The sequence below is a fragment of the Crinia signifera genome, chromosome 8, assembly GCF_055691185.1.
Source record: "Crinia signifera chromosome 8, ASM5569118v1, whole genome shotgun sequence".
NCBI lineage: Eukaryota > Metazoa > Chordata > Amphibia > Anura > Myobatrachidae > Crinia > Crinia signifera.
In genome coordinates, this window is record NC_139224.1 from 57,377,552 (window position 1) to 57,400,641 (window position 23,090).

The 23,090-nt window shown below is 45.3% G+C and overlaps 2 protein-coding genes across 5 annotated transcripts in view; one reads left to right on the plus strand and one right to left on the minus strand.

The window, feature by feature from the left end:
* The window catches only part of C8H22orf23 (chromosome 8 C22orf23 homolog), a 32,984-nt gene extending 21,202 nt beyond the window's left edge, over positions 1-11,782 (minus strand). The window contains exons 1-3 of one of the 4 annotated variants that reach the window (XM_083156461.1): positions 11,500-11,652; positions 3,759-3,870; positions 1,655-1,717 (exon numbers count right to left, since the gene is read on the minus strand). In XM_083156461.1, the coding sequence (XP_083012587.1) occupies positions 1,655-1,717; positions 3,759-3,870; positions 11,500-11,547 (223 nt within the window). In that variant the 5' untranslated portion in view covers positions 11,548-11,652. Of the gene's footprint in view, positions 1-1,654; positions 1,718-3,758; positions 3,871-10,825; positions 10,950-11,499 lie in introns of those variants that run through there. The other 3 variants (XM_083156462.1, XM_083156463.1, XM_083156460.1) reach the window with 3 other exon arrangements.
* Positions 11,593-21,592, plus strand: POLR2F (RNA polymerase II, I and III subunit F). The gene is made up of 4 exons (XM_083156465.1): positions 11,593-11,788; positions 15,802-16,002; positions 18,457-18,528; positions 20,561-21,592. The coding sequence occupies exons 1-4, from the start codon at positions 11,769-11,771 to the stop codon at positions 20,649-20,651; spliced, it is 384 nt and encodes a 127-aa protein (XP_083012591.1). The 5' UTR covers positions 11,593-11,768; the 3' UTR covers positions 20,652-21,592.
* The last annotated feature ends 1,498 nt before the right edge of the window (positions 21,593-23,090 follow it).

Sequence of the window (23,090 nt, forward strand, 5' to 3'; positions counted from 1 at the left end):
GAAACTTGCTTATGAAGTCCGCATATTTCATGCGTGTTGGTTCGTTTGCAGTCGGTGTGCTGTCCAAATGCACGCCTACCACAGTTAGTGCACTCCCTCGTGTACGCCCATATTTACGCCCAGTTTTTCCCACTTTGAAACCACGCCCTTGTGTAAGTCCGAATGACGCCCATATTACGCCCATATTTCCAGAGTCAATTCGGTGGAAATTTCTGTACGGTATTAGTGAGAACGAGTACGGAGACCATGCGTGGCACATGCGCATAGCGTGGCACATGCGCATAGCGTTGCCTACGCATGCGCAGACGGCTAAAAAGCGCCCTCCGAAAGAATTCGGAACGGACCGCATCGACCAGAATAAGGCCCTGTGTGACAGAATCAATCATAAAAGTGAACTAATGGTCACCTGATCACATTGGCTATAACATATAAACTACCAGATCACAGGCAACCCAGAGAGCTCTATGGGCCCAATTCAGATCTGATCACACAGTCAGCGTTCAATGATGACGACGCCCCGCTAGTAGGGAAATCCTGCCTTACAAATGAATGCCCTCGCTGTGCAAATGGATTTGTATGGCACATCTGAGCGGATATGTTCCTTATAACAGACCCAGCATCGGATGATTTTTACACTGGCCACCCTGAACATACTCAGTGGTTGCGATAAAAACAGGCATATCCAGCCTGATGCTGACATCACACGCCCTCCCATAAAACGCTTGGGCATTTCTGCGGTTTCCCTGGCACGTCCAGCAGTTTTCCTGGCACGTCCAGCTCTCAGAGGCAAATTCCTTCTCAAATGGACAAAACCATGTGCGCTGCATGGGGGCAGATGTAACATTTGGGTGGGTATTTTCTTCAAAGTGAGATCTATATTGCAGTGTAGAAATAAAGCAGCCAGTATTTACCGGCACAGAAACAAAATAACTCACCCAAATCTAATTCTCTCTGCACATGTTACATCTGCCCCCCTTGCAGTGTACATGGTTTGTCCATTTGAGAAGGAATTTGCCTCTGAGAGTGAACCAGAATAAAGCCCTTTGCCACAGAAATGCAAGTAATCTCATTCAGATCCAGTATGATATATGGCCCGATTCAGACCTGTTTGCCCAGATGCAAATTTGCACATCGCCTATTATTGTTGCACTGCGCATGCATACTGTGCAAGGCCATCCTGCAATGACATCCTGCTACTATTTCTACAAGCACGACATTGACAAGGTAATTGACAGGAAGTAGGCGCCAAGGGGTGGAAACCAGCCATTTAGCGGGAGTGGTAAGACAAATGCTGGGCATGCCAGGAAAAATGCTGAGAGTGAACCAGAATAAGGCCCAAAGTATTTGGCATGCAGGGAAGCGCATTCTGCTGTATTATACCAGTTCATCTGTGGTGTGAAATTATGCAATACCACTGTGATACACCAGAGGGAGACACTTGAATCTGGCATATACTGTTCTAGACTGGTTACTAATGCTATTCAGTGAGCTGGGAGAAACCATGGATTTTTACTTATTACTCAGTATTACCCATCCTTTCCATGCACCTGAATGGTATTACTGAACTAATTGAGCCTACCACTCTCTCTCTCTCTCTCTCTCTATATACTGTAAGTGAACCTTAGTAGCATTGTAGAATAAAGCACAGACATACTTTGTAATCGTTCTCCGATCTGACGCTGCTGGAAGTTTGTCAGCTTGGATTCTTGCATCATCACTGGAATGAAAAGAAATGTTTACTATTTTTTTATCACAGGGTTAGAAGCCTGTGAACAAGTGATACTGAAAAAAAGTAGTTTCAGTCATTTATTTTGTAGCTGAGGACCAGGGCTTTCCAACGAGCCCAGCCCTGTGTCTCTAGCCCCCCGGGAACCGGAGATATCGCCTGGCAAACCTGTAACGTGTTTTTCCCATAGGATAATATGGGACCCGTCAATTCCGACCCCCACCCGATTCCGACGGCTGCCAGTTCCCGCCCTGGCATTACAGAAGCTTGTGGTTGATTGCATTCAATTCCGAATCGCTGGGCCTTCAATATGATACCAGGCTGGTCCAAATCGGTCAATCGGTTCCAGAGATATTGCGTGTAAACCGATTTTTTAATTTTTGAAATGTAATTTCATGCTGTTCATGTTCTTTGAGGACAGATTACTCTGGAACCAAACGTTCCAGTTTCACTGGACCAAAGTCATTCAAAGCCCACTCAAAAGTTCTTCAATATAATACTTGTCTCATGTAAATGGGTTAGTTGGTTCCAAAGATATAGCCAGTTAAATGAGATAACTGGTTAAAGGGGGGAGGGGTGGTTTTCTCTCCCCCTCACACCAGAAAATGCAGGGACTAGGCTGGTGTAAAAGGGGCCAACCTGGGAATGCATTTTCTGGTGTGAAAGGGGTATTATTTCAAATAGCCGGGACCTGCAGTGCTCTGAATACAGCCAGGCTCTGCCACTGTCAGTTGCTATAACTTCTGCCTGGCGGCGGCTGTCCCCCATTTACCACGAGCATGTATTCCCCCTTGGCAATGAGCATGTAATCCCACATGGCAATGAGCATGGAACCCTTGGCAATGAGCATGTAGAGAAGCAGCACTTATGTAGCATAATTTTTAATAGGCATTATGGTGTTTGGCATAACACATAATGGACATAATGGCTTGTAACTTAACGTGTAATGGACATTATGGTGTAAATGTTTTATGCGCGCCTTTGGTGGACAATGTCCCTGCTTATGAAGTGTATTGTGAATTTTGGCTTAATCTGTGTGGCATTATGTGAATTCTGGCTTAATCCATGTGGCATTATGTGAATTTTGTCTCAATCCGTGTGGCATTATGTGAATTTTGGCTCAAACCATGTGGCATTATGGGATTTTTGGCTCAATCCGTGTGGCATTATGTGAATTTTGGCTCAATCCATGTGGCATTATGTGAATTTTGGCTCAATCCATGTGGCATTATGTGAATTTTGGCTCAATCCATGTGGCATTATGTGAATTTTGGCTCAATCTGTATGGCATTTTATGCATTTGGCTCAATCCGTGTGGCATTATGTGAATTTTGACACAATCCATTTGGCATTATGTGAATTTTGGCTTAATCTGTGTGTGTTATTATGTAAATTTTGGCTCAATCCGTGTGGCATTATGTGAATTTTGACACAATCTATGTGGCATTATTTGAATTTTGTCTCAATCCATGTGGCATTATGTCAATTTTGGCTCATTCCATTTGGCATCATGTGTAAGGGGCAAGTATAATGGGGTCTAGTATTTTGTTGCATAATGTGTAGAAGTTGTATATGGTGTTGACACGCCCCCTGTTGAGTGGCCACACACCCTTTTCCGGAGCGCGCCTTTGGCGCGCGCACAACTACATCCTTCACTTTTGTCACCATGGTGGGCCTGCATACTTTAAATGCCAGGGCCTATTTTTAATTCCATTCCCACCCTCTCCTGCCACTCTCTTAGCATGTACACTGGCACCACTAACACCGCCCCACCCCCACCCAAACCCTTTTTTATCATGGTGCCCCCCCTGTCATTTTATCCTGGATCCGCCCCTGTTCATAGATGATAATAACAAAAACATTTGAATTGCCTTCTGCTAAGATGAACAGTAGGCAGTCAGCCCTTGTGGTGATTAGTAATTTGATGGGAGATTTGCATGCCATCTTTCCCCACTGGCACACACATAAGTGAGGTATACATGCAAAGGGGGATATCTGTCATCCATACATTACACATTCACTGTGATGTCACCTTTCAGAAGATCTTGAGTCTCTTTACTATACTGCACTGGCTTTCCACTGAACCAGAAACCTTTTGGCACCTGGACATTTCCATCCTTCCGGGACATACTGTAGTAAGGAAACTGTGGGCGAAATGTAATAGGGTGTGATTTTTTAGACATGTGCGATTTTTGGTCAAAAACGGCCGAAATCGCACATTTTCCGAAAATCGCACATTTAATAGGTTGAAAATCGCGGTAAAAAATCGCACTTTTTACCGCGAAATCGCACTTTTAGAAGTGCGATTTTTAGTCACATTTCAATTCGCATCCAGATGTTTTCCCATTATAAAGTATACAACTCGCAAATGTAATAGGGTGCGATTTTTGGTCAATGTTACCAAAAATCGCAAAAAAAATAGACCAGGTTCTGACAGGCGAATTTGACAGAACCATGCACAGATCATTGAGATCTGTGCATGGTTCTGTTAATAAAAATGTGTAAAAGTGTTTTTATAAAAAAAAAACGGCGTGGGGTCCCCCCTCCTAAGCATAACCAGCCCCGGGCTCATTGAGCCGGACCTGGTTCCAAAAATACGGGGGGACAAAAAGCATAGGGGTCCCCCGTATTTCTGAAACCAGCCCCGGACTCTTGGACCGGTCCTGGTTCCAAAAATACGGGGGACAAAAAATCTGGGGGTCCCCCGTATTTTGAAACCAGCACCGGGCTCCAACAGCCCGCGGTGTCATGCCACAGCCGGGGGACACTTTTTATACAAGGTCCCCCGGCCAAAACATGAGCACCGTGGCTGGTCAGCCTTGGACGGGGTACCTGGAGGAGTGGGGACCCCCCCAATAAAGGGGTCCCCCCCCCCCAGGCTTCACCCGTCCAGGGCTGAAGCCCGGGGCTGTCACCGGCGTCCGTGGCCAGTGGACGCCGGCCTGATAGGGTATAATCCATCATACATATCATTACATTGCTTTTTACCGGCGAACTACAAGTGCCAGCAGACCTCCCCCGCATGCTGGGACTTGGAGAACCACAAGTCCCAGCATGCGGGGCATTAATGGGCCCGCTGGGACTTGTAGTCCACCTGTAAAAAGAATGTTTATAAAAAACACACACACAGAGAAGTACAAGTTTATTACACACACACACACCTCACTTTTACACCAGCGTTACTTACCATTCCTGGATCCAGCGCTGGTCTGGCTGCTTCACAGCCGGCTCCCCCCGCACTGACAGGCAGCGGGGAGAAGCGGCTGTCTCCGTCGCTTCTAACAGCCTCTGTAGCGCTGTCCGAGTGCTACAGAGGCTGAGAGCGTGATTGGCTGAGCTACAGTATGCGTCTCCATGGAGACGCATAGCTCAGTCCTGATTGGCTGAGCTATGCGTCTCCATGGAGACGCATACTGTAGCTCAGCCAATCACGCTCTCAGCCTCTGTAGCACTCGGACAGCGCTACAGAGGCTGTTAGAAGCGACGGAGACAGCCGCTTCTCCCCGCTGCCTGTCAGTGCGGGGGGAGCCGGCTGTGAAGCAGCCAGACCAGCGCTGGATCCAGGAATGGTAAGTAACGCTGGTGTAAAAGTGAGGTGTGTGTGTGTAATAAACTTGTACTTCTCTGTGTGTGTGTTTTTTATAAACATTCTTTTTACAGGTGGACTACAAGTCCCAGCGGGCCCATTAATGCCCCGCATGCTGGGACTTGTGGTTCTCCAAGTCCCAGCATGCGGGGGAGGTCTGCTGGCACTTGTAGTTCGCCGGTAAAAAGCAATGTAATGATATGTATGATGGATTATACCCTATCAGGCCGGCGTCCACTGGCCACGGACGCCGGTGACAGCCCCGGGCTTCAGCCCTGGACGGGTGAAGCCTGGGGGGGGGGGACCCCTTTATTGGGGGGGTCCCCACTCCTCCAGGTACCCCGTCCAAGGCTGACCAGCCACGGTGCTCATGTTTTGGCCGGGGGACCTTGTATAAAAAGTGTCCCCCGGCTGTGGCATGACACCGCGGGCTGTTGGAGCCCGGTGCTGGTTTCAAAATACGGGGGACCCCCAGATTTTTTGTCCCCGTATTTTTGGAACCAGGACCGGTCCAAGAGTCCGGGGCTGGTTTCAGAAATACGGGGGACCCCTATGCTTTTTGTCCCCCCGTATTTTTGGAACCAGGTCCGGCTCAATGAGCCCGGGGCTGGTTATGCTTAGGAGGGGGGACCCCACGCCGTTTTTTTTTTAACTTTTTTTTTTTGGAACAAAATCGCATTTATGAAAATGCGCACATTTTCATGACTGAAAATGCGCACATTTTCATGACTAAAAATCGCGGCAAATCGCGGCAAATCGCATTTTTTGCCGCTAATTCGCATCTCATTACATATGCGAATTCGCGGCAAAAAACGCGATTTTTAAAGGTGCGATTTGGTGCGATTTTTTTTTAGTCTAAAAATCGCACCCTATTACATTTCGCCCTGTAAGTCACAAGTGAGAAAAAAAAGAATAATAATTTTGGACCTGCATTAGAGTTGGGTGTAAGCCCATTTACACCACAAAAATGTACTGTACCTTAGAATTTGTTGCACCGCGCACCTGTATTTTGAGTTTTACCTGTGCCCACTTGCACTTACAGAGGCAGATGAATGGTATTCATGAGATAGTTTAGTACAATAGGAGCACAGAGACACCAAGCCAGCTATATCTTTAGGACTTCAGTGCCAGTCTGCATCAGCCCCAGACTTAAGGCGTATTAAGAGCCAGAGAGGTCTGTGTGTAGTGGGTCCTCACACCATAATGCTTCCATCATATCTGTTGCCATTGGGCCCAGAACCTTATTTAGATGGGACCTTAGGCCAGATGCTGGTTTGGAATGCCTCTCCCTCAAACAATCTATACAACTAGATTTTTGCTGCTGATTGTAGGTGGCATTGACGGTAATGTATCCAGACTGATCATAGATTCACTAGGTTGACAGTCATAAGGTAAACAGGGTCCAAAGGTCAACAGTGAAAAGGTCAACAGGGTTTAAAGGTCGACATCCAAAAGGTCGACATGGTCAAAAAGTCGAAAGGCCTTTTTTTTTTTTACAAAATTTTGAGCCGACATGCGCCGATAGGTGGAATTTCATGCCCTACCATCCACTACGGCATGGAAGAAGAATATAAGTGTGCCGAGCACAGCGAGCCATGCGAGGGGACCCGGTACACTTAGACAGTGTATATGACACAAAAAACATGAAAAACTCATGTTGACCTTTTCACCCTGTCGACCTATTGCCTGTCGACCTTTAAACCCTGTTGACCTTTTGACTATCGACCTTTTGACCCTGTTGACTTTTCATTGTCGACCTTTAGACCCTGTCGACCTTTTCAATGTCAACCATTGAACCCTGTCAACTTTTTAACCCTGTCGACCTTGTGACTGTCTAACATTAGTGGTCGACCATGACTGTAGACCTACACATATACCATAAGTGGTATTGACAGAGTACATTGGCACATGTACAGTGCAATTACATTAAAAGAACCAGTTTACCGAACAATGCTCAGTAGTAAAACTCAACAAATTGGAATCAGACTCTAGGGGATAAATTTACTGAATCTTCTAGACCAGGCATATCCAACGTTGGCCCTCCAGATGTTTTGAAACTACACATCCCAGCATGCTTTGCAATAGTTTTAGCATTCTCTAATAGAAAAACTGTGGCAAAGCATGCTGGGATGTGTAGTTTCACAACATCTGGAGGGCCAACGTTGGACATGCCTGTTCTAGAAATTAAAATAGTTGATGTTGCCCATAGCAACCAATCAGATTCTGTCTATCATTTTCTAAGATGCCATAGAGAAATGATAGAATCTGATTGGTTGCTATTGGCACCATCACCTCTTTTCATTTTTAGAAGCTTTAGTAAACATACCCCTCTGTCTTTTGTAGGAAGGCTTAAGGCTCCCTATCCACTAGTGCAAAATTGCCACTTTTCATCCGATTCCGAGCTTACAGAGCGAAGGACCAGATAAAAAGTGGCCATATCGCATGTCCTTTTTCCCTGACTCCGATCCAGAGCTCGTTCCCATGCTGGTCGGATCGAAGTAGCAGGTCGTCATGGCTGCCAATGTATAGTTATCGGATCCTGTACCCATGACTGGGATTGCATATGATACATCCCATGCAAAAGGACCAGATATGATGTATCGTATGCGGTCCAGCCACCCGGGAGCTGCCAGGCTTGGTGTTGCCTGCGATACCTCACACTATTGGATAAAATATTGGAAACTACTGTTTCCACATGTATAATGGATAAAGTCGTGGTTGGACTGGCCCACAGAGGTACAAGAGAAACCCGCAGTGGGATCCAATGTATGATGACCCATCATCTCCTCTGACCTTTTTTGTTTAGGACTGACAAATAAAGCATGAAGAATTTTCCTGATTCCGCAATGAATCACCAATCATCGATCATAGGCAAACGCAGGAGGCAAGGGCGTAACTACCATAGGTGCAAGGGGTGCAGCTGCTATGGGGCCCAGAGCTGAAGGGGGCCCATTTTTGCTGTCTAAGTATATGTTTTACATACATTTATCACCATCAGTTGCTAAATAGGGGGCCCTTACAAACTTTTGCTATGGGGCCCACAAATATCTAGGTACGCCCAGGGCCGGCGCTACCCACTCAGCAGCTCCTGCAAAGCAGGGAGGCGCCATGCTGAAAAGGCGCTGTCTCCCTCCCTGCTCTGCTAAAGCTGCCTGAGCCCTCACTGTCACTGCCTCCTGCGCGCCGCCCGCAGTGCCTGTCTGACAGCGGGCGGCAGTATGGAGAGGCTGAGCAGCTCCCTGCACCGCGCACACACTGTCCTCCTCCTGTGATCTGCCCCCTCTTCCTCACGGATACTTGCGCTCAGGCATGTAGCGCTGTCTGTGAATGCCTTGATGACATGTCATGTCCGGATCCGCCCTATACCCATTGCTTCCTGCGCCTGTCAGCTGTCAATCAAATGACGAACAGGCAGCAGCGCCGCCCTTCCTTCCCTCTTCTCAGTGTGCTGTGCCAGTGCCATTGCCAGTCCTCAACACTCCGCCCCCTCTATCTCCTCCCCTCTTCTTCCATCTCCTCCTTCTCTGCCCTCCTTTCCCCCTCAGTCACGAGTGGGATGTAATGGCTTCCTCCTCAGCGTCCTGCCTATGCAGATAGAAGCGGAGGGACTGCACAAGAGTTAAACAGCAAAGGAACATGGAGTCTTTTATTATACATGTTTATAACCAATTTTTTAACAATTGTAGTTGTTTAATATTAATTTACACACTTTTTAAATAATGGGCTGGGTTATGTGCCTAAAGGTGGCCATACACGCTGCAATAGCAGCGTTCGATGAAATGTGCGCTCCTGCGGGCATCGCACAGTACAAAAAGTATTGTACTGCTTTTGGATCGCATTGCACACACATTGCATGCATGCCGTGCGATGCAATCTATCCCATACAGTATGCGATTCTCGCAGCGTGTATGGGCACCTTTAGTGCCTGCAACATTTTGCGGACACAGCACTGAGATGGTGTATGCATACATGTACATGCACCCGAGATCCTCCATAGGATCGCATGTTGCATACGTTCCCACAATTGGGCTGCAGCTTGTTGCAATGGCAATGTGAAAGGGCGCAAAATTTATGGTTTGCAGGAGGGCGCCAGACACCCTAGCACCGGCCCTGGGTACGCCTCTGGCAGGATGGGTTTCCGGTTGCCCGTAAACCCCTCCTCTTGTCAAGTGTCAAGTTATGACAATACAGTAGTAATGGTATATAATATGATCACTAGAGCTGCCGCCACACATGCAGTGTAAGGGGCAGAGCAGAGCTGCTGCACGTGCCCAGTGGTAGCAGCTTTTTCTACCACGTTTTCTGTGTGTTTGTGGATCTGAGTCCTGAATCTGTGCACTGAACGAGAGAGTAGCTGCCAGGAGGAAGAGACAGGAGACTTACAATGAGGTGGGAGAATGTGAGCTAAGAAAGTGCAGTACTGGTTTTATTATGTTTGTGTATTTATTATGGTATGTTTAACCTTTTCCTGGCCACTTACTTATATTATTTAAATGCTATAGACCCTTTATAGTGTTATGTATTATTACTGTATTCCATACAGGATCCAGTGTATAAAAAGACCATTGTTTACATTAATGTCCAGGGTCGTTACTCGGTTCTACTACCGCTCCACCAGACTCCTGCACTTGCTCCAATGTTCTGCAGAGTGGGTGATTGTGGACTACATTGGGAAACCCCTCTCTAGAAATCCTATGTTTGCCACTGTCGATGGCAGTTTTGATTGGCTGATCTTCTGCTCCAGTTGGCATGGGGAATCAGGGAAATGGCGGCTAGATGTATGGGAGCCATTAGGTAAAGATGAAACATTTAACTGAGTCGATAATCAAGTAAAGGGTTGTATATAAATTCTGTTCAGTGCAACGGATTTCAGCTCTTTTTTCAAATCTGAACAAAATTACAGTCAATAGGAGGAGGTCGGTCCTATTCTTGCTACTTCACCCATCCCAGTTACTACAGCAAATAATAATAATGAATCCATGGTAATGGTCCACTTATAGACCATCACTGGTCTCTGCTGGTATGTAATGGTGTCGCTGCCTCCAGTGGGTACAATATATTCACATTAAGGAAATACTACTACGTGCATTTGGCAGGGGTAACTCTGATTCCACACACACACCAGTAACCACTGGTTATGGTATGAATCATAGACTGACTCATGTTAGACATGAAAAAGGTTGACATGGTCAAAAGGTAAACAGGTAAAATGTCGACATGGTTAAAAGGCTGCCATCCAAAAGATCTCCATCCAAAAGGTGGACATGGGAAAAGGTTGACATGAGTTTTTATGTTTTTAGGGTGTCTATGTCAACATAGGTCTAAGTCTAAGTCAGGCATGTCCAAACTATGGCCCTCCAGCTGTTGTGAAACTACAAGTCCCATCATGCCTTGCCACAGTTTTGCTATTAGGGACTGCTAAAACTATGGCAAGGCATGCTGGGATGTGTAGTTTCACAGCTGGAGGGCCACAGTTTGGACATGCCTGGTCTAAGTGTACCCCGTCCCCTCACCTGGCTTGGTGCGTTTGCCATGCTTTGGGCTCGGTGCCTCGCTGCGCTCAGCACACTATTTTATTCTCCCTCCATGCCCTAGTGGATGATAGGGCATGAAATACCATCTGTCGGCACATGTTGGCTGAAATATAAGTAAAAAAAATGCATGTCAACCTTTTTCATGTCCACCTATTGCCTGTCGACCTTTAAACCCTGTCGACATTTAGACCCTGGCAACCTATTGTGAGTCGACCTTTTGACCCTGACGACCATTTGACCCATGTTGACATTTTGACTGTCGACCATTAGTGGTCGACCATATACCTGTCTCTCATGAGTCAGTCTATGATTGGTCCGGATACCCAACCACTGGGCCATATCTAGTCTATACATCACAGGCCGTTTGCAATTGAAGATAATTATCTGAATATATATAAAATGCCCCCATTAGCAAATTATTCCAATGCTTTTAATTCCAATATACTACATAAAGCACGCATATCTGTCAGGCTGAATTCAATGACATTATTGCAGTTATCATGTATACAGTTACATACACAGATATATGACACACATGATACATTGTATATATGATACCACAGTCTGACATATTGGTAATTACTTTTATTAATATAACAAATAAGAAGAGGTTACATCGCTATGGTGCCCTGTACTGGCCTGTGTCCGCTCACCTGCTGCTGCTGCTGCTGCTGCTGCGGGCTGATGTGTCCCGTCACCATGGATACCAGAGCCGGGGAGGGGGCGGGTCATTACTCTGTTTACCCGGGGAGTGGGCGTGGGCAGCGTGCTGCGTGTTTCCGTCTCCTGTTTGTGCAGCAGTAGGAGCCGGTCTACAGCGTGTTTCCTACCAGTCGCAGCACCGGGTACTTGGCTACCGACCTGCGGGGGCGGTCGCAATCCACAACCGCTGGGAGCAGAGGAGGAGTGACCGGAGAGCGCCATGTCTGACAACGAGGACAAGTGAGTGTACCACACGCGTGGTATCTGGCTTATGCCGGCCAGTGCTCTCCACTCACGTGCCCTGTGCCTGTCCTGCTATCACCCATATAGCTTATTACCAATTCGTCTCTAACCTACAGTGCTGCCATAGGAAATTGTGGGGCTTTGTACAAACTAAAGCCTCCCGAGTCCCGACCCCCATTGGCGCTGAGCCTGACAGAATGGCACTTCGAAGTACTGGTGGGCACCACAACCCTTGAAGACTCCTCATATGTCCCTCACTCCTCGCACATAGGACCTTATTCGGTACTTGTGTATTATCGCGGCGCCCACGATTTCCATCGCAGGGCATTGTACAATGAAAAATCGCGTCGCATCGCATGCAATGTGATTTCACCCGATTTGTAATTGTACAGGCACCCAGATGCCTTATTACCATATTAAATGCCCCCGCAGACCCGATTTTTAATTGTATACCCACCCTCATGGGTCATGAGTATGTGAAATGCCCCCCCCCCCCCCCCCATAGTTAACGCCACCCCACTATGAACGCCAACCCCCACTATCCACGTCGGCGTGGAGTTGATTTTATAAAGTGTGGCGAGCGCGGCGAGAGGACGCGTATACCTGTGAAGTAATGCGCGTCCCCTCGCGGGGCTCGCTGCGCTCGCCACACTTTATAAAATCAACTCCACACCGACGTGGATAGTGGGGGTATGAAAAGGTCGGAGGACGCGTACCGCCGCCCCTCGTGGGCTCGCTGCGCTCGCCGCGCTTCGGGTTGGCGTTGATAGTGGGGGGCCGTTAACAATGTGGGGGCATTTAACATATTTATTACCCATCAGGGTGGATATACAATTAAAAATCGGGTCTGGGGGTGACATTTAACATGGGACTCAATGGTAAATCGCAATGCTTCGCATGCCATTGTAATGGCATGCGATGTGACGCAATTTTAAAATTGTACACTCTGCCTGGGAAAAGGCTGAAATCGGTCCATCGCATACCTTAATTAGTGGTATGCGATGCGATGGGCGCCGTGATAATACACAAGTACCCCCTATTCTGATTTGTACTCTCCCCTGTGTGTTCGCGCAGTGGAGCGATGGTGAGTGCATGCGCGTAAGTGGTTATGCGATAGTTCACCGTCCCATTTGTACCTAGCAGTGCAGGGGGCGTGCAGCAGCGGCAACGTTCTGCGCCCATGGGAATGCCCAGTGTTTCATTGGCATTCCCATGTAAATGGGTGGGGCATGAAGCTGACGTCAGCGGTTGTCAGCTGCCCAACTGCTTCCCATACCAGCAGATGTAAGACACCAGAGAGGTTTCTCACATCTGCGAGCATCTGCAAAATCATTTGGTGGTCTGCGACCAGTGATCAAATGATTTTGCGGGGAGGGGCAGACGTTTGTGCAGGCGGCGCTTATATGACATGCAAATCTGTGAATTTTGCAGCTTCGAAGAAAAGGGGGGTTGTGTGTTGCGCAATTAGCAGCAGCTGGCACGGGGTAGTCACTCCCCAATATTAAGATAAGCAAAATAGAACAGTGTGCCAGCGCTGGCTGAAATGGTTCGAGACGGTTCAATAAAAAAACATTTATTAAAACATTTATAACAATAAAAATTACTCAATATCACAGGTGTATATTGAGTAATTCAGTGGCTTGCTTCGCTTGCCACAGGGTCTCTAGAATAGCCCCTGTAAGTGGGATCCTGACTGTTGGGTATTTAACAGTTGGTGTACTGACCATCGGAATCTCGACTGTCGGGAGGTGATCCGGCTCTCGCAGGTATTCAGTGGTTGCCAACTATCAGATGCAGCTTTCTGATGCCCAAGCTGGCAGGAACTGTGTGCATGCAGTAAGCTCTGAATGCTTCTTGGCTGGGTTTGATGGCAGATACTTAGCAGCCATGCCATACTTCCATTGTGCATAACTACTTTCTAAGTTTAAATCACATTACCTCCAAACTGACAACTTATACCATGTTCTTATTGCCAGTGAGAACAACCCAGTTTTTACCTGGCATTTAAATGCTAGGGACTGCAGCGCCGGACCCCCGTTCTCACTGCTAGGCAAATTACCGGTTGAATCGGTTCTACCCGGTTATTTGTATTTCAACACAGGTTTTTTCTTCAGTGGGATCAGGTCAACCCAGGTACAAAGCAGAATTGCAGACTTCCAGAATTCCACAAAAGCCACTTTCCCTCACCAACTTCTCCCATTCATACATCGGTTATGGTATGGTGCGTCAACAATGTCTAGGTCAACAGTCACTAGGACTAATGGTTGACAGTGACTGGGGTGACACCTGTAAATGGTTGACATTGACAGAAGGTTGACACAAGCAAAAGGTTAGCATGGTTGACACTGGAAATATCGTCATGAGTTTTTCACGGTTTTCTGTCTGTGGACATGGACATATGGTATAAGTGTACCACATCCCCCTGCATGGCTCACTGTGCTTGCCACACTTTTTTTATAATACAACTCTATGCGCACTTGGATGGTAAAGTATGAACCAAGTAGGTCTACACAAAAAAAACATGAAAAACGTGTCTACCTTTTGCTTGTCGTCCTTCTGTCAATGTCGACCTAGGGTATGTCGCTCCTGTTAGCCGCAACTTTCCAGAAACTTGCAGGTCCTTCTTATCAATTTATAGGTGTCAACCTAGGTACTGTCGACCCAGGGGCCGGATACCCATACATCTGACATTATAACGGAACACCAGGTTTATCCTTAAGGACAGTGGTTTCCAAATTTATTTTCTCTCCTGTACTCGTAAATTAGGTTTGTCTCCCCCCCCCCCCTCTCATTTTAAAATACACACAGTACTTAAGAGTGGAAGTGAGCAGTTTGCTTGTCCTTATAGTATGGAGTAGCAGTGGAGTAGTGTACGGTCAGGAATCGGGTCCCACTGTGTCTGGCTGCGTAATGTTTTTGGGGTTCCTGCTAACGCCTGTAGGATTAATGGCGCTACTTCCATTTGTGTCAGCACAAATGGAACAGGAAGTGACTAAAGTGGTTTGTCTCCATGGCAATGGGAGACCTCTTCTGCTATCCGGAGACTTTTTCTGTCATTACCAATATTATTTTTTAAGTACCCCCAACCGGTGTGCAGAGGTTGGGAACCACTGCTTTAGGATAAAAAAAATTATTTATCTATGTTCACAGTAGTTCCTGAATGATGACTTTGATTGCGCAACGTGATCCAATTCTATGGCCTAACTGAGGGGTAGATTTATGAAGCTTGTGAAGTGATCAAGTGTCTGGTTTTTATCACCGGCCAATTGGCTCCTACCTGCTATTTTTCAAACCAAGGCTGTAACAGTTAGGAGCTGATTGGCCGGTGATAAAACAGACACTTTATCACTTCACCAAGTTTAATAAATCTGCCCCTCAATAACAGTCCATCTAATTTGCTATAAAATCACTGCCTGAATAATTCAGATGGTGAAACATTGGCTTACAAACAAGGTACCACCTGTAAAATGAACACAAGCTTTGATAGATGATAAAACACTGATCTTCCTTTTGTGTAGTAATTTTCAAAATGTATATCATACATGGGTTGTATATCCCCTATTCTTCTTTAAGAGTCTGCCCTGTTAACTTGTGCTTACAGCTGGCTTGTGCTTCCATCCCAGTAATCCTGAGTCCATCCATAGCTCACATTAGAGCGCTATATACGCTCTTCGACAGACCACTTGCTTAAAATGTGAATAGCATGTGGTACTTATAATGCGTGGATGGGAAACCTTTTGGCTCTCCAGCTTCTGTGGAACTACACATCCCGGGATGCCCTGCAACAGTTTTAGCATGGCCAAATAGCAACACTAGAAGGACATGCTGGGATGTGTAGTTCAACAACAGCTGGAGAACCAAATGATCCCCATGCCTGATGTAATAGCGGCTGCAGGAAAAACAAAGCTGGTTGCCCAATAGTTGGCAAGCCCTCTAAGAATGTTGGGTCTTTTTTAGATTGTACATTTATACTTGCCGTAAATGTTATGCGTGTATTCTATCTCTTACAGTTTTGATGGAGACTTTTTTGATGACGCTGAAGAAGATGAGGGGCTTGATGACTTGTACAATGCAGAGGAGGAAGACCAGGAGAACGTGGCCATCTTACCTGCTGGTGAAGGCCAGCAGGGGAACCAGAAACGCATCACTACTAATTACATGACAAAATATGAACGAGCGCGCGTTCTGGGGACTAGAGCACTACAGTTAGCGTAAGTGTGTAGAAATACTGAATGCATTTATGATTCCCCACAATGTAGTATACAAAAATATAAGAAGCTATGTTGTGTTCTGTCCCATGTAAATGTATATTATCCCCTCATGCAAACCTATATTTTAATTTTGTGTAGACCTCTCTAAAACTGCTTTCACATCGCACCTAATTACCAGGTTCATGCCTGTTTTGTGCTGGTTTGACCCAGTAATTGGTGCAATTTGAAAGGGGTTATCGGGTCCAGCAAAACGGTAGCAACACTGCATTACGTACTGTAAAAAAGAAGTTGGTTGCCGTGTTGCTTTGCATTGTGAATGGGTTTATCAGGTCAAGCGACCCGTTTCCCATTCGCACTAATGGAGAAGGCAGTGCTTGGAGCAGCGCCAGCTCTAAGCGCTGCCTCCGCCCCCACTTGACTTCTGCGAACCGGGAATATTGATGGTTCGCTGAGGGGATCTGAACAGACCAGAATGCAGGGTCGCACCGGGACTGAACAGTTTCAAAGTCCCGATGTGAAAGCATCATAAGCCTAGTAGGTTAAACAATAATAGGTCAGTGCACCCCAGTCTACCAGCATGATCATGTGGGTTTATAAAATTCTTTTAATATAAAAAATATAAATATGGTCTGTTCTGACTATGAGAATGGACTGTAGCATGCGCAGAGATCTCACCACATGGTCAGTGTGCTCACCATGGCCCTATGAGCGCTCAGTGGCCTGAATTACTCTTGTGTGGTTTTTGTTTGACAAATGGAGAAGAACTTGTATCTTGCCTGGGGCCCCGTGTGGTCTTCATCATGTGCTGCTGCTCTTAATGCTGGTTTAGTGTAAGCTCACAAAAATTCAACATAAAAAATTGTCTGTACACACAAGTATATTGATCACTGTGAAATGTAGCATCCCCAAAGATTGAGATTTACATTAAAATAAAATGTGCTCACATAAAAAGCTTGCTTTCTCTGTATGGCAAATTCTCTACATTTACACCGTTGTCAGAACTCTTTTTTTTTTTTATAAATATCCAATTGTATCAATTAGGCTAAATTGCTGAGCTGAATGGATGTTTTAACAATAGTTTACCATAGTTATGGAATGCTTGCAAGTAGTCCTTCCTAGAAAAAAAATAGAACACCTCCCGGCTTATTAACATTTCCTCCTGATTAGTGGATTTTATTATGTTAAATATGATAGAGCCATTTTATGGTGAACGCGTCAGTGATCATTTATACCCCTTTCGCACCACACAAATAACCCAGCTCACTGCGGTGTGAAAGGGCCTCTTGAAATATCTGGGGTCCTCTGGGCAGTGTAAACTGGTGCGACGCTGGTCCCGTTCACACTTTAGAGAGGAGGCAGAGTCCGCTGCAGGCGATGCCGCCTCCTACGCCCCCTACCCCAATGATTTGCAGCCAATTTGCTCCGCCCCATTTCTGCTTTTTGCCAGGTCGCTCCTGTGACAGACCTGTGTCCAAGTGCCAGGTGCGAGTCGGCATTTGCCATGTGAAAGGGGTATAATGGACACCTTTAGTACTTCATACTTCTGGTGGTAAGTACACTCACAAGCCAGTGTTATACTTGTGCTGAGAGTGCAAGTTGCTGTGACTATCAAACAGATGCCGACCTACAGTATACACTCCTTTAGCTATTCCTAATATAATCTTGCTTACAGTAAGGCCAGGCAGCATTTTATCATTGAATGTCTTGTGGTGTATGGCTTTGTGTTCTGCTGCCTCTGCAACAGTGATACTCCTGCTACCAATCAAATCCTCCCAGCTGTCCTGCTGATAGTGGGGAAATGCACATTTGAAAGTCAGAATGATCATAATGAAGAAAACTCTTCTACATAGCACTAAACTTTCACCACTGAAGGTGGGTGCTCACAAGATCTGACCATTCCCTATACTCATAGAGCAGTGATGACTAACCTTGACACTCCAGCTGTTGTTGAACTACACATCCCAGCATGCCCTGCTACAGGTTTACTATTTGGACATGCTAAAACTGATGCAGGCCATGCTGTGATGTGTAGTTCAAAAACAGCTGGAGTGTCAAGGTTAGCCATAACATCATAGATCCTTGAAAATCAGATATGTTGACCTTTTGGATGGGATTTATTCAGAGGTGCAAAACATGTCCTATTCGAGTATATTAAACATCACAGACGTTCCCATACTTTTAAGTACAACGGATATATATAGAAGGGTGTGACATGTAAGTTCTACTGAATAGTTACAGAATGTGACAAATTAAATGTTATGCTTTGAAATACATCATTATCGTTGAGAACCAATCGCTTCTCATGTCTGCAAAATGGAGATATATTTACATATGCTTTTTACTCATCATGCTTGATTTTGCCAATGCTTTGCCTTCAGTGTATGTCTGACAGAGTTGACATGTAGAGCTAAAAGGGCACCTTACCATCCTCCTTCCCTCTCCTCCTTTTTCCAGAATGTGTGCACCTGTTATGGTGGAGCTAGAAGGAGAAACCGATCCTCTTCTTATAGCCATGAAGGAGCTCAAGTAAGAATAAAGATGAAATTATATGTACATTGTATGTGTGTATATAAAATATAAATTCTGTAGCTGAGGTACCTAGCGTTGCAATTAGCATTACTTGAACTTTATCCTCCTTTTGTTTTAAGCTTAACTGTGCAACATGCCCATGGTGAGAGCGGCATACACCTGTCTGTGGTGGGCTCCCAGATCTGGGCACATTTATTTCCCCTTAAACCCCATATCCTCTTCCCTCTTTGTTATATATTGCATCCCAGAGCCACTTTATAGTGGGTGGACCCCTATTTGAGCCCTTGGTGGGGTCGAAATTGGGGGTCTAAGCTGTGAACATAATCTGAACCCAGTTATACCCCTTTCACATCGCAACTAATTACCGGGTACAAGCCGGTTTGACCCGGTAATTAGTGCGATGTGAAAGGGGTTAACGTGTCCCGAAAACGGGTAGCAACATGGCAAAACGAACCGGTAAAAAAAGCAGAGTCCTTACCAGTGCCTTGCCGCGTTGTTTGGCGATGTGATCGGGTTAACTGTTCGAGCGACCCGTTTCCCGTTCACACTGTGGAGCAGTGCCAGCTCTAAGTGCTGCCTCCTCCCCGTCTCTGATTATGCACAGACTCCCCTCCGCGCCCCCAGATAACATCAGCGAGCCGACAATAATGCCGGTTCGATGTGGGGATGTGAACATCCAAAAATGCAGGTTTGCGCCGGGGCTGACCAGGTTCAAAGTCCGGGTGCGAACCGGCATTTTTCGATGTGAAAGTGGTATAAATGTTGACTTTTTAGAGTCAAAATAAAGACTCAGGAACTGTGAGTTAATGTGTCAGATATATATTTTTTTAATTGAGTCTTTATATATTTTTTTAATTGAGTCTTTATTTAGTTATCAAATTTCATATCACAACACATCAACATTTCATATCACAACACAAGACATCATCGCATATACAAAGATCTGTAGACAAATATCAAGAGGAACAATAATATTCATAAATATCAATGACAAGACTACAACAATAACAACCCTACACATAGACATACTCCCCCTAGACCAGGCATTCCCAACCACAGTCCTCAAGGCACACCAACAGTGCAGGTTTTATAGATATCCAGGCTTGAGCACAGGTGACTTAATTAGTATCTGAGTGATTCTGATTAAACCATCTGTGCTGAAGCCTGGATATCACTAAAACCTGCACTGTTGGTGTGCCTTGAGGACCGTGGTTGGGAATGCCTGCCCTAGACTAACACAATCACAGCTCTGTATACCTTACTCCCACTGACTTACTTATAATAAAAAAAAACCAAAAAAAAAAAAGCCTCTTCCTTTCAAACCCACTTCATAGTCTTATAACTGCAACTTGGCCCAAGCCTTCTTCCCTTCTACCCTTGCTTGTCCATTCAAGCCCGCCTGCCCTATTGCCTCGTACCTTTCATTTCCTTTCCATTTATTTCCTCTTGGAGTACTCCACCATCCCCACCCTTTGTGTAGGGGACCTCTGGTCTCTATCAACCAAATATAATATGTGTTTGGGTTATCCTTAAGTTCAATTGTGTTTAATAACTGTGTCTAAAAACACTTCTACAATAAATATAAGAAAATATCATATAAGTGTCAGATATATATATAATCTCATTACTGTATACATTTATTTAGTTATGCTTGCAGCTTACACACTTGATCAAACACGGCCATTCCAAATGAACTGAAACCGTTTTTGACCAAAGGAACACTAGTTATTGTGTAGAGTCAGGTATAATGGATTCATTAGAAATCCCCTTCTGTTGACATTTATTTTCCCTTATGCAGTATACTGTACTTTATTCATTCAGGTAGGAAGCATACACTTGAGTTTTCTTATTTTAGCTTTAAGGTATTGTCCATTGCTCATTTTATTAATATGACCTTCCATTGTATGTATTTTATTTTTTAATGTATCTGCGTGCAGGCCAATTGTATTGATGTGGAATGTATATAAAGCTTATTGGGTACATTTTTTAGCTCTGCTCAGACATACTAAGCTGTGTTCTCTTCCCACAGAGCGAGGAAGATCCCTATAATCATCAGGCGCTATCTTCCCGATGGCAGTTATGAAGACTGGGGGGTGGACGAGCTTATTATTACCGATTGAGACCTCAGGACTTTTTCTCCATTTCCCCCATCTCGCTTGCTGTTGTAAATAAATATTTTAATTCCCATAAATAATTTCCCTGTGTTTAATAAAAAAAAATATGTAAAGCTCTGACTTTGGGTAAATATGAATTGAACCACACAATCATTCTCTTACCTGTAGTTGATCTATATGCCTATGGTTTCTGAAATACAGACTATTGATATTATTTGGTAAACAATATAATAGTGCAGGGTGGTGTAGTCGCCAAGAGCAAGTTTATTTTGGGCACCCACTGGGCTACAATGTCTTTTTCAACTGCTGGACTAAACTTTAGCTTTAACTTTTGATGCTGTTGACCAGATTTGTTTAGCAGGCGGACCTACTTCTATACCCTGCCTGCCCCTCGTGTGTTTCTCATACATTCAGTACACTCCTCTCTACGTTGTGTCTCTAGTATTCTATTCCACCCTCTCCCACACAGAACTCATACTGCAAAGTCCTATTTCTTATCCTCATTCTTCTCATAATTGCTGATGACCTCTCACCCTCCATTATATGTTTACATTTCTTTCCACCATATAACTTTATAAATACCTTACACTTCCAACTTCATTCAATTTCTGACTTTTGTGCACTATGGATTGCGAGATTTGTTGTAACTGCTCAAAACCATTAATAATCTACTTATATGTAAGGGTTTTTTTTTGTTTTTCAACTGACTTGCTATTACATGAGACAGGCTTAATTCCATTGAAGCATTGATATTTGGTGCTTTCCTTCAGCTACCCCGCAGGTCACACAAGGTGGCAGAGTAGGTGTTCCAACTTCTGAAGTAATATCCCTAGAAACATCCTTCTCTACATTTTATGGAAGCCATAAACCATCTGTCTCCATTTTCATGTTATTGACATTTCAGGCTCCAGACTTCTAATTGTATTAAAATGTTTTATTTCTTTTTACCGGTTTCACACTTCCTATTCTTTGACCGGTCTACTGCCGGACGGTGAAATCCCGCACGACCAGGGAGCCGTGCCACACACATTAGTTGTGAATGGACACTATTGTGTCCATTCACACGGGCCGCACGGTTGCAGCCGTATCCCGCCACTGGAAGGGATGGCTGCCGGGCTGTGGCCGTCCCCTCCATGATAAAGTACTGTGTGCGGCACGGCTCCCTGGCCGTGCGGGATTTCACCGTCCAGCAGGAGCCGGAGTGTGTGAAACCAGCCTTAGATTCAATTATTTCATAATGTCTACATATTTGTTTGTAATCTTGGCTAGAACTACTCCAGTGTCCTGATCAGGCTAACTATACACCTGTCTTGTTACTTCAGTTCGAGACAAAGCTCCTGCAAACATTACTTAATGCCCTATGACACTCTGTGGAATATGTATGCGCTATATAAGAAACTGATAACAAATAATGACACTGTCGCCATTACCAGTATATCTCCTACCTTGAGTTGCAAATCCAATTGATTTTCTCCTGTCTCTACAACTACTGTTCTCAAAATGTACAAAACCATGTGCACTGCAGGTGGAGCAGATGTAAAGTGCTGAAAGAGTTAGATTTGGGTTAGGTACATTGCTTCTGTGCAGGGTAAACGCTGTCTGCTTGATTATTACACTGCAACAGTCATGACCCTGACTGACACCCTTCATAAAGGGAGAATAGAACATGTGGCTTCTTTGCGCTTGCCTCACCTCCCTCGCGGAGTACCGGCAGTAGGGATGGGATACTGTCACTAGGTCCACAAGCTTTAGGTCAGGCATGTCCAACCTGCGGCCCACCAGATGTGCTAAAACTACACATCCCAGCATGCTTTGCCATAATTCTAGCATTCCCTAATAGCCAAATTGTGGCAAGGCATGCTGGGATGTGTAGTTTTAGCACATCTGGAGGGCCGCAGGTTGGACATGCCTGCTTTAGGTCAACTTTGGGAAGGTCAACATAGAATTTTCGGTACTTGTGTAATATCTGGGGGCGCCCGATTTTTTTGATCGGGTCGGAAAAAATCACATCGCATGCAACCAAATCGCATGCGATGCGATCGACGCGATTTTCCAGTGGATTCAATGTTAAATGGTTCCTGTTCATACCCCCACTATCCAAGTGGGCATGGAGTTGATTTTATATAGCGTGGCGAGCGGACGCGGAATACATGTTAGGTAATCCGCATCCCCTCGCTGCGCTCGCCACGCTTGTGGCTCGCGCTCGCCACGCTATATAAAATCAACTCCATGCCCATTTGGATAGTGGGGGTATAAACAGGGACCATTTAACATTGAATCCAATGGAAAATCACGTCCATCGCATGCAATTTTCACGAAAAATCGCGTTGCATCGGATTGTATGCCTTAAGTTAAGGCATACAATCAAAAAATCGGGCGCCCAGATATTACACAAGGACCGCATTTTCCACTTATATTTGAACTGTCATGTGCCAACAGGTGGTA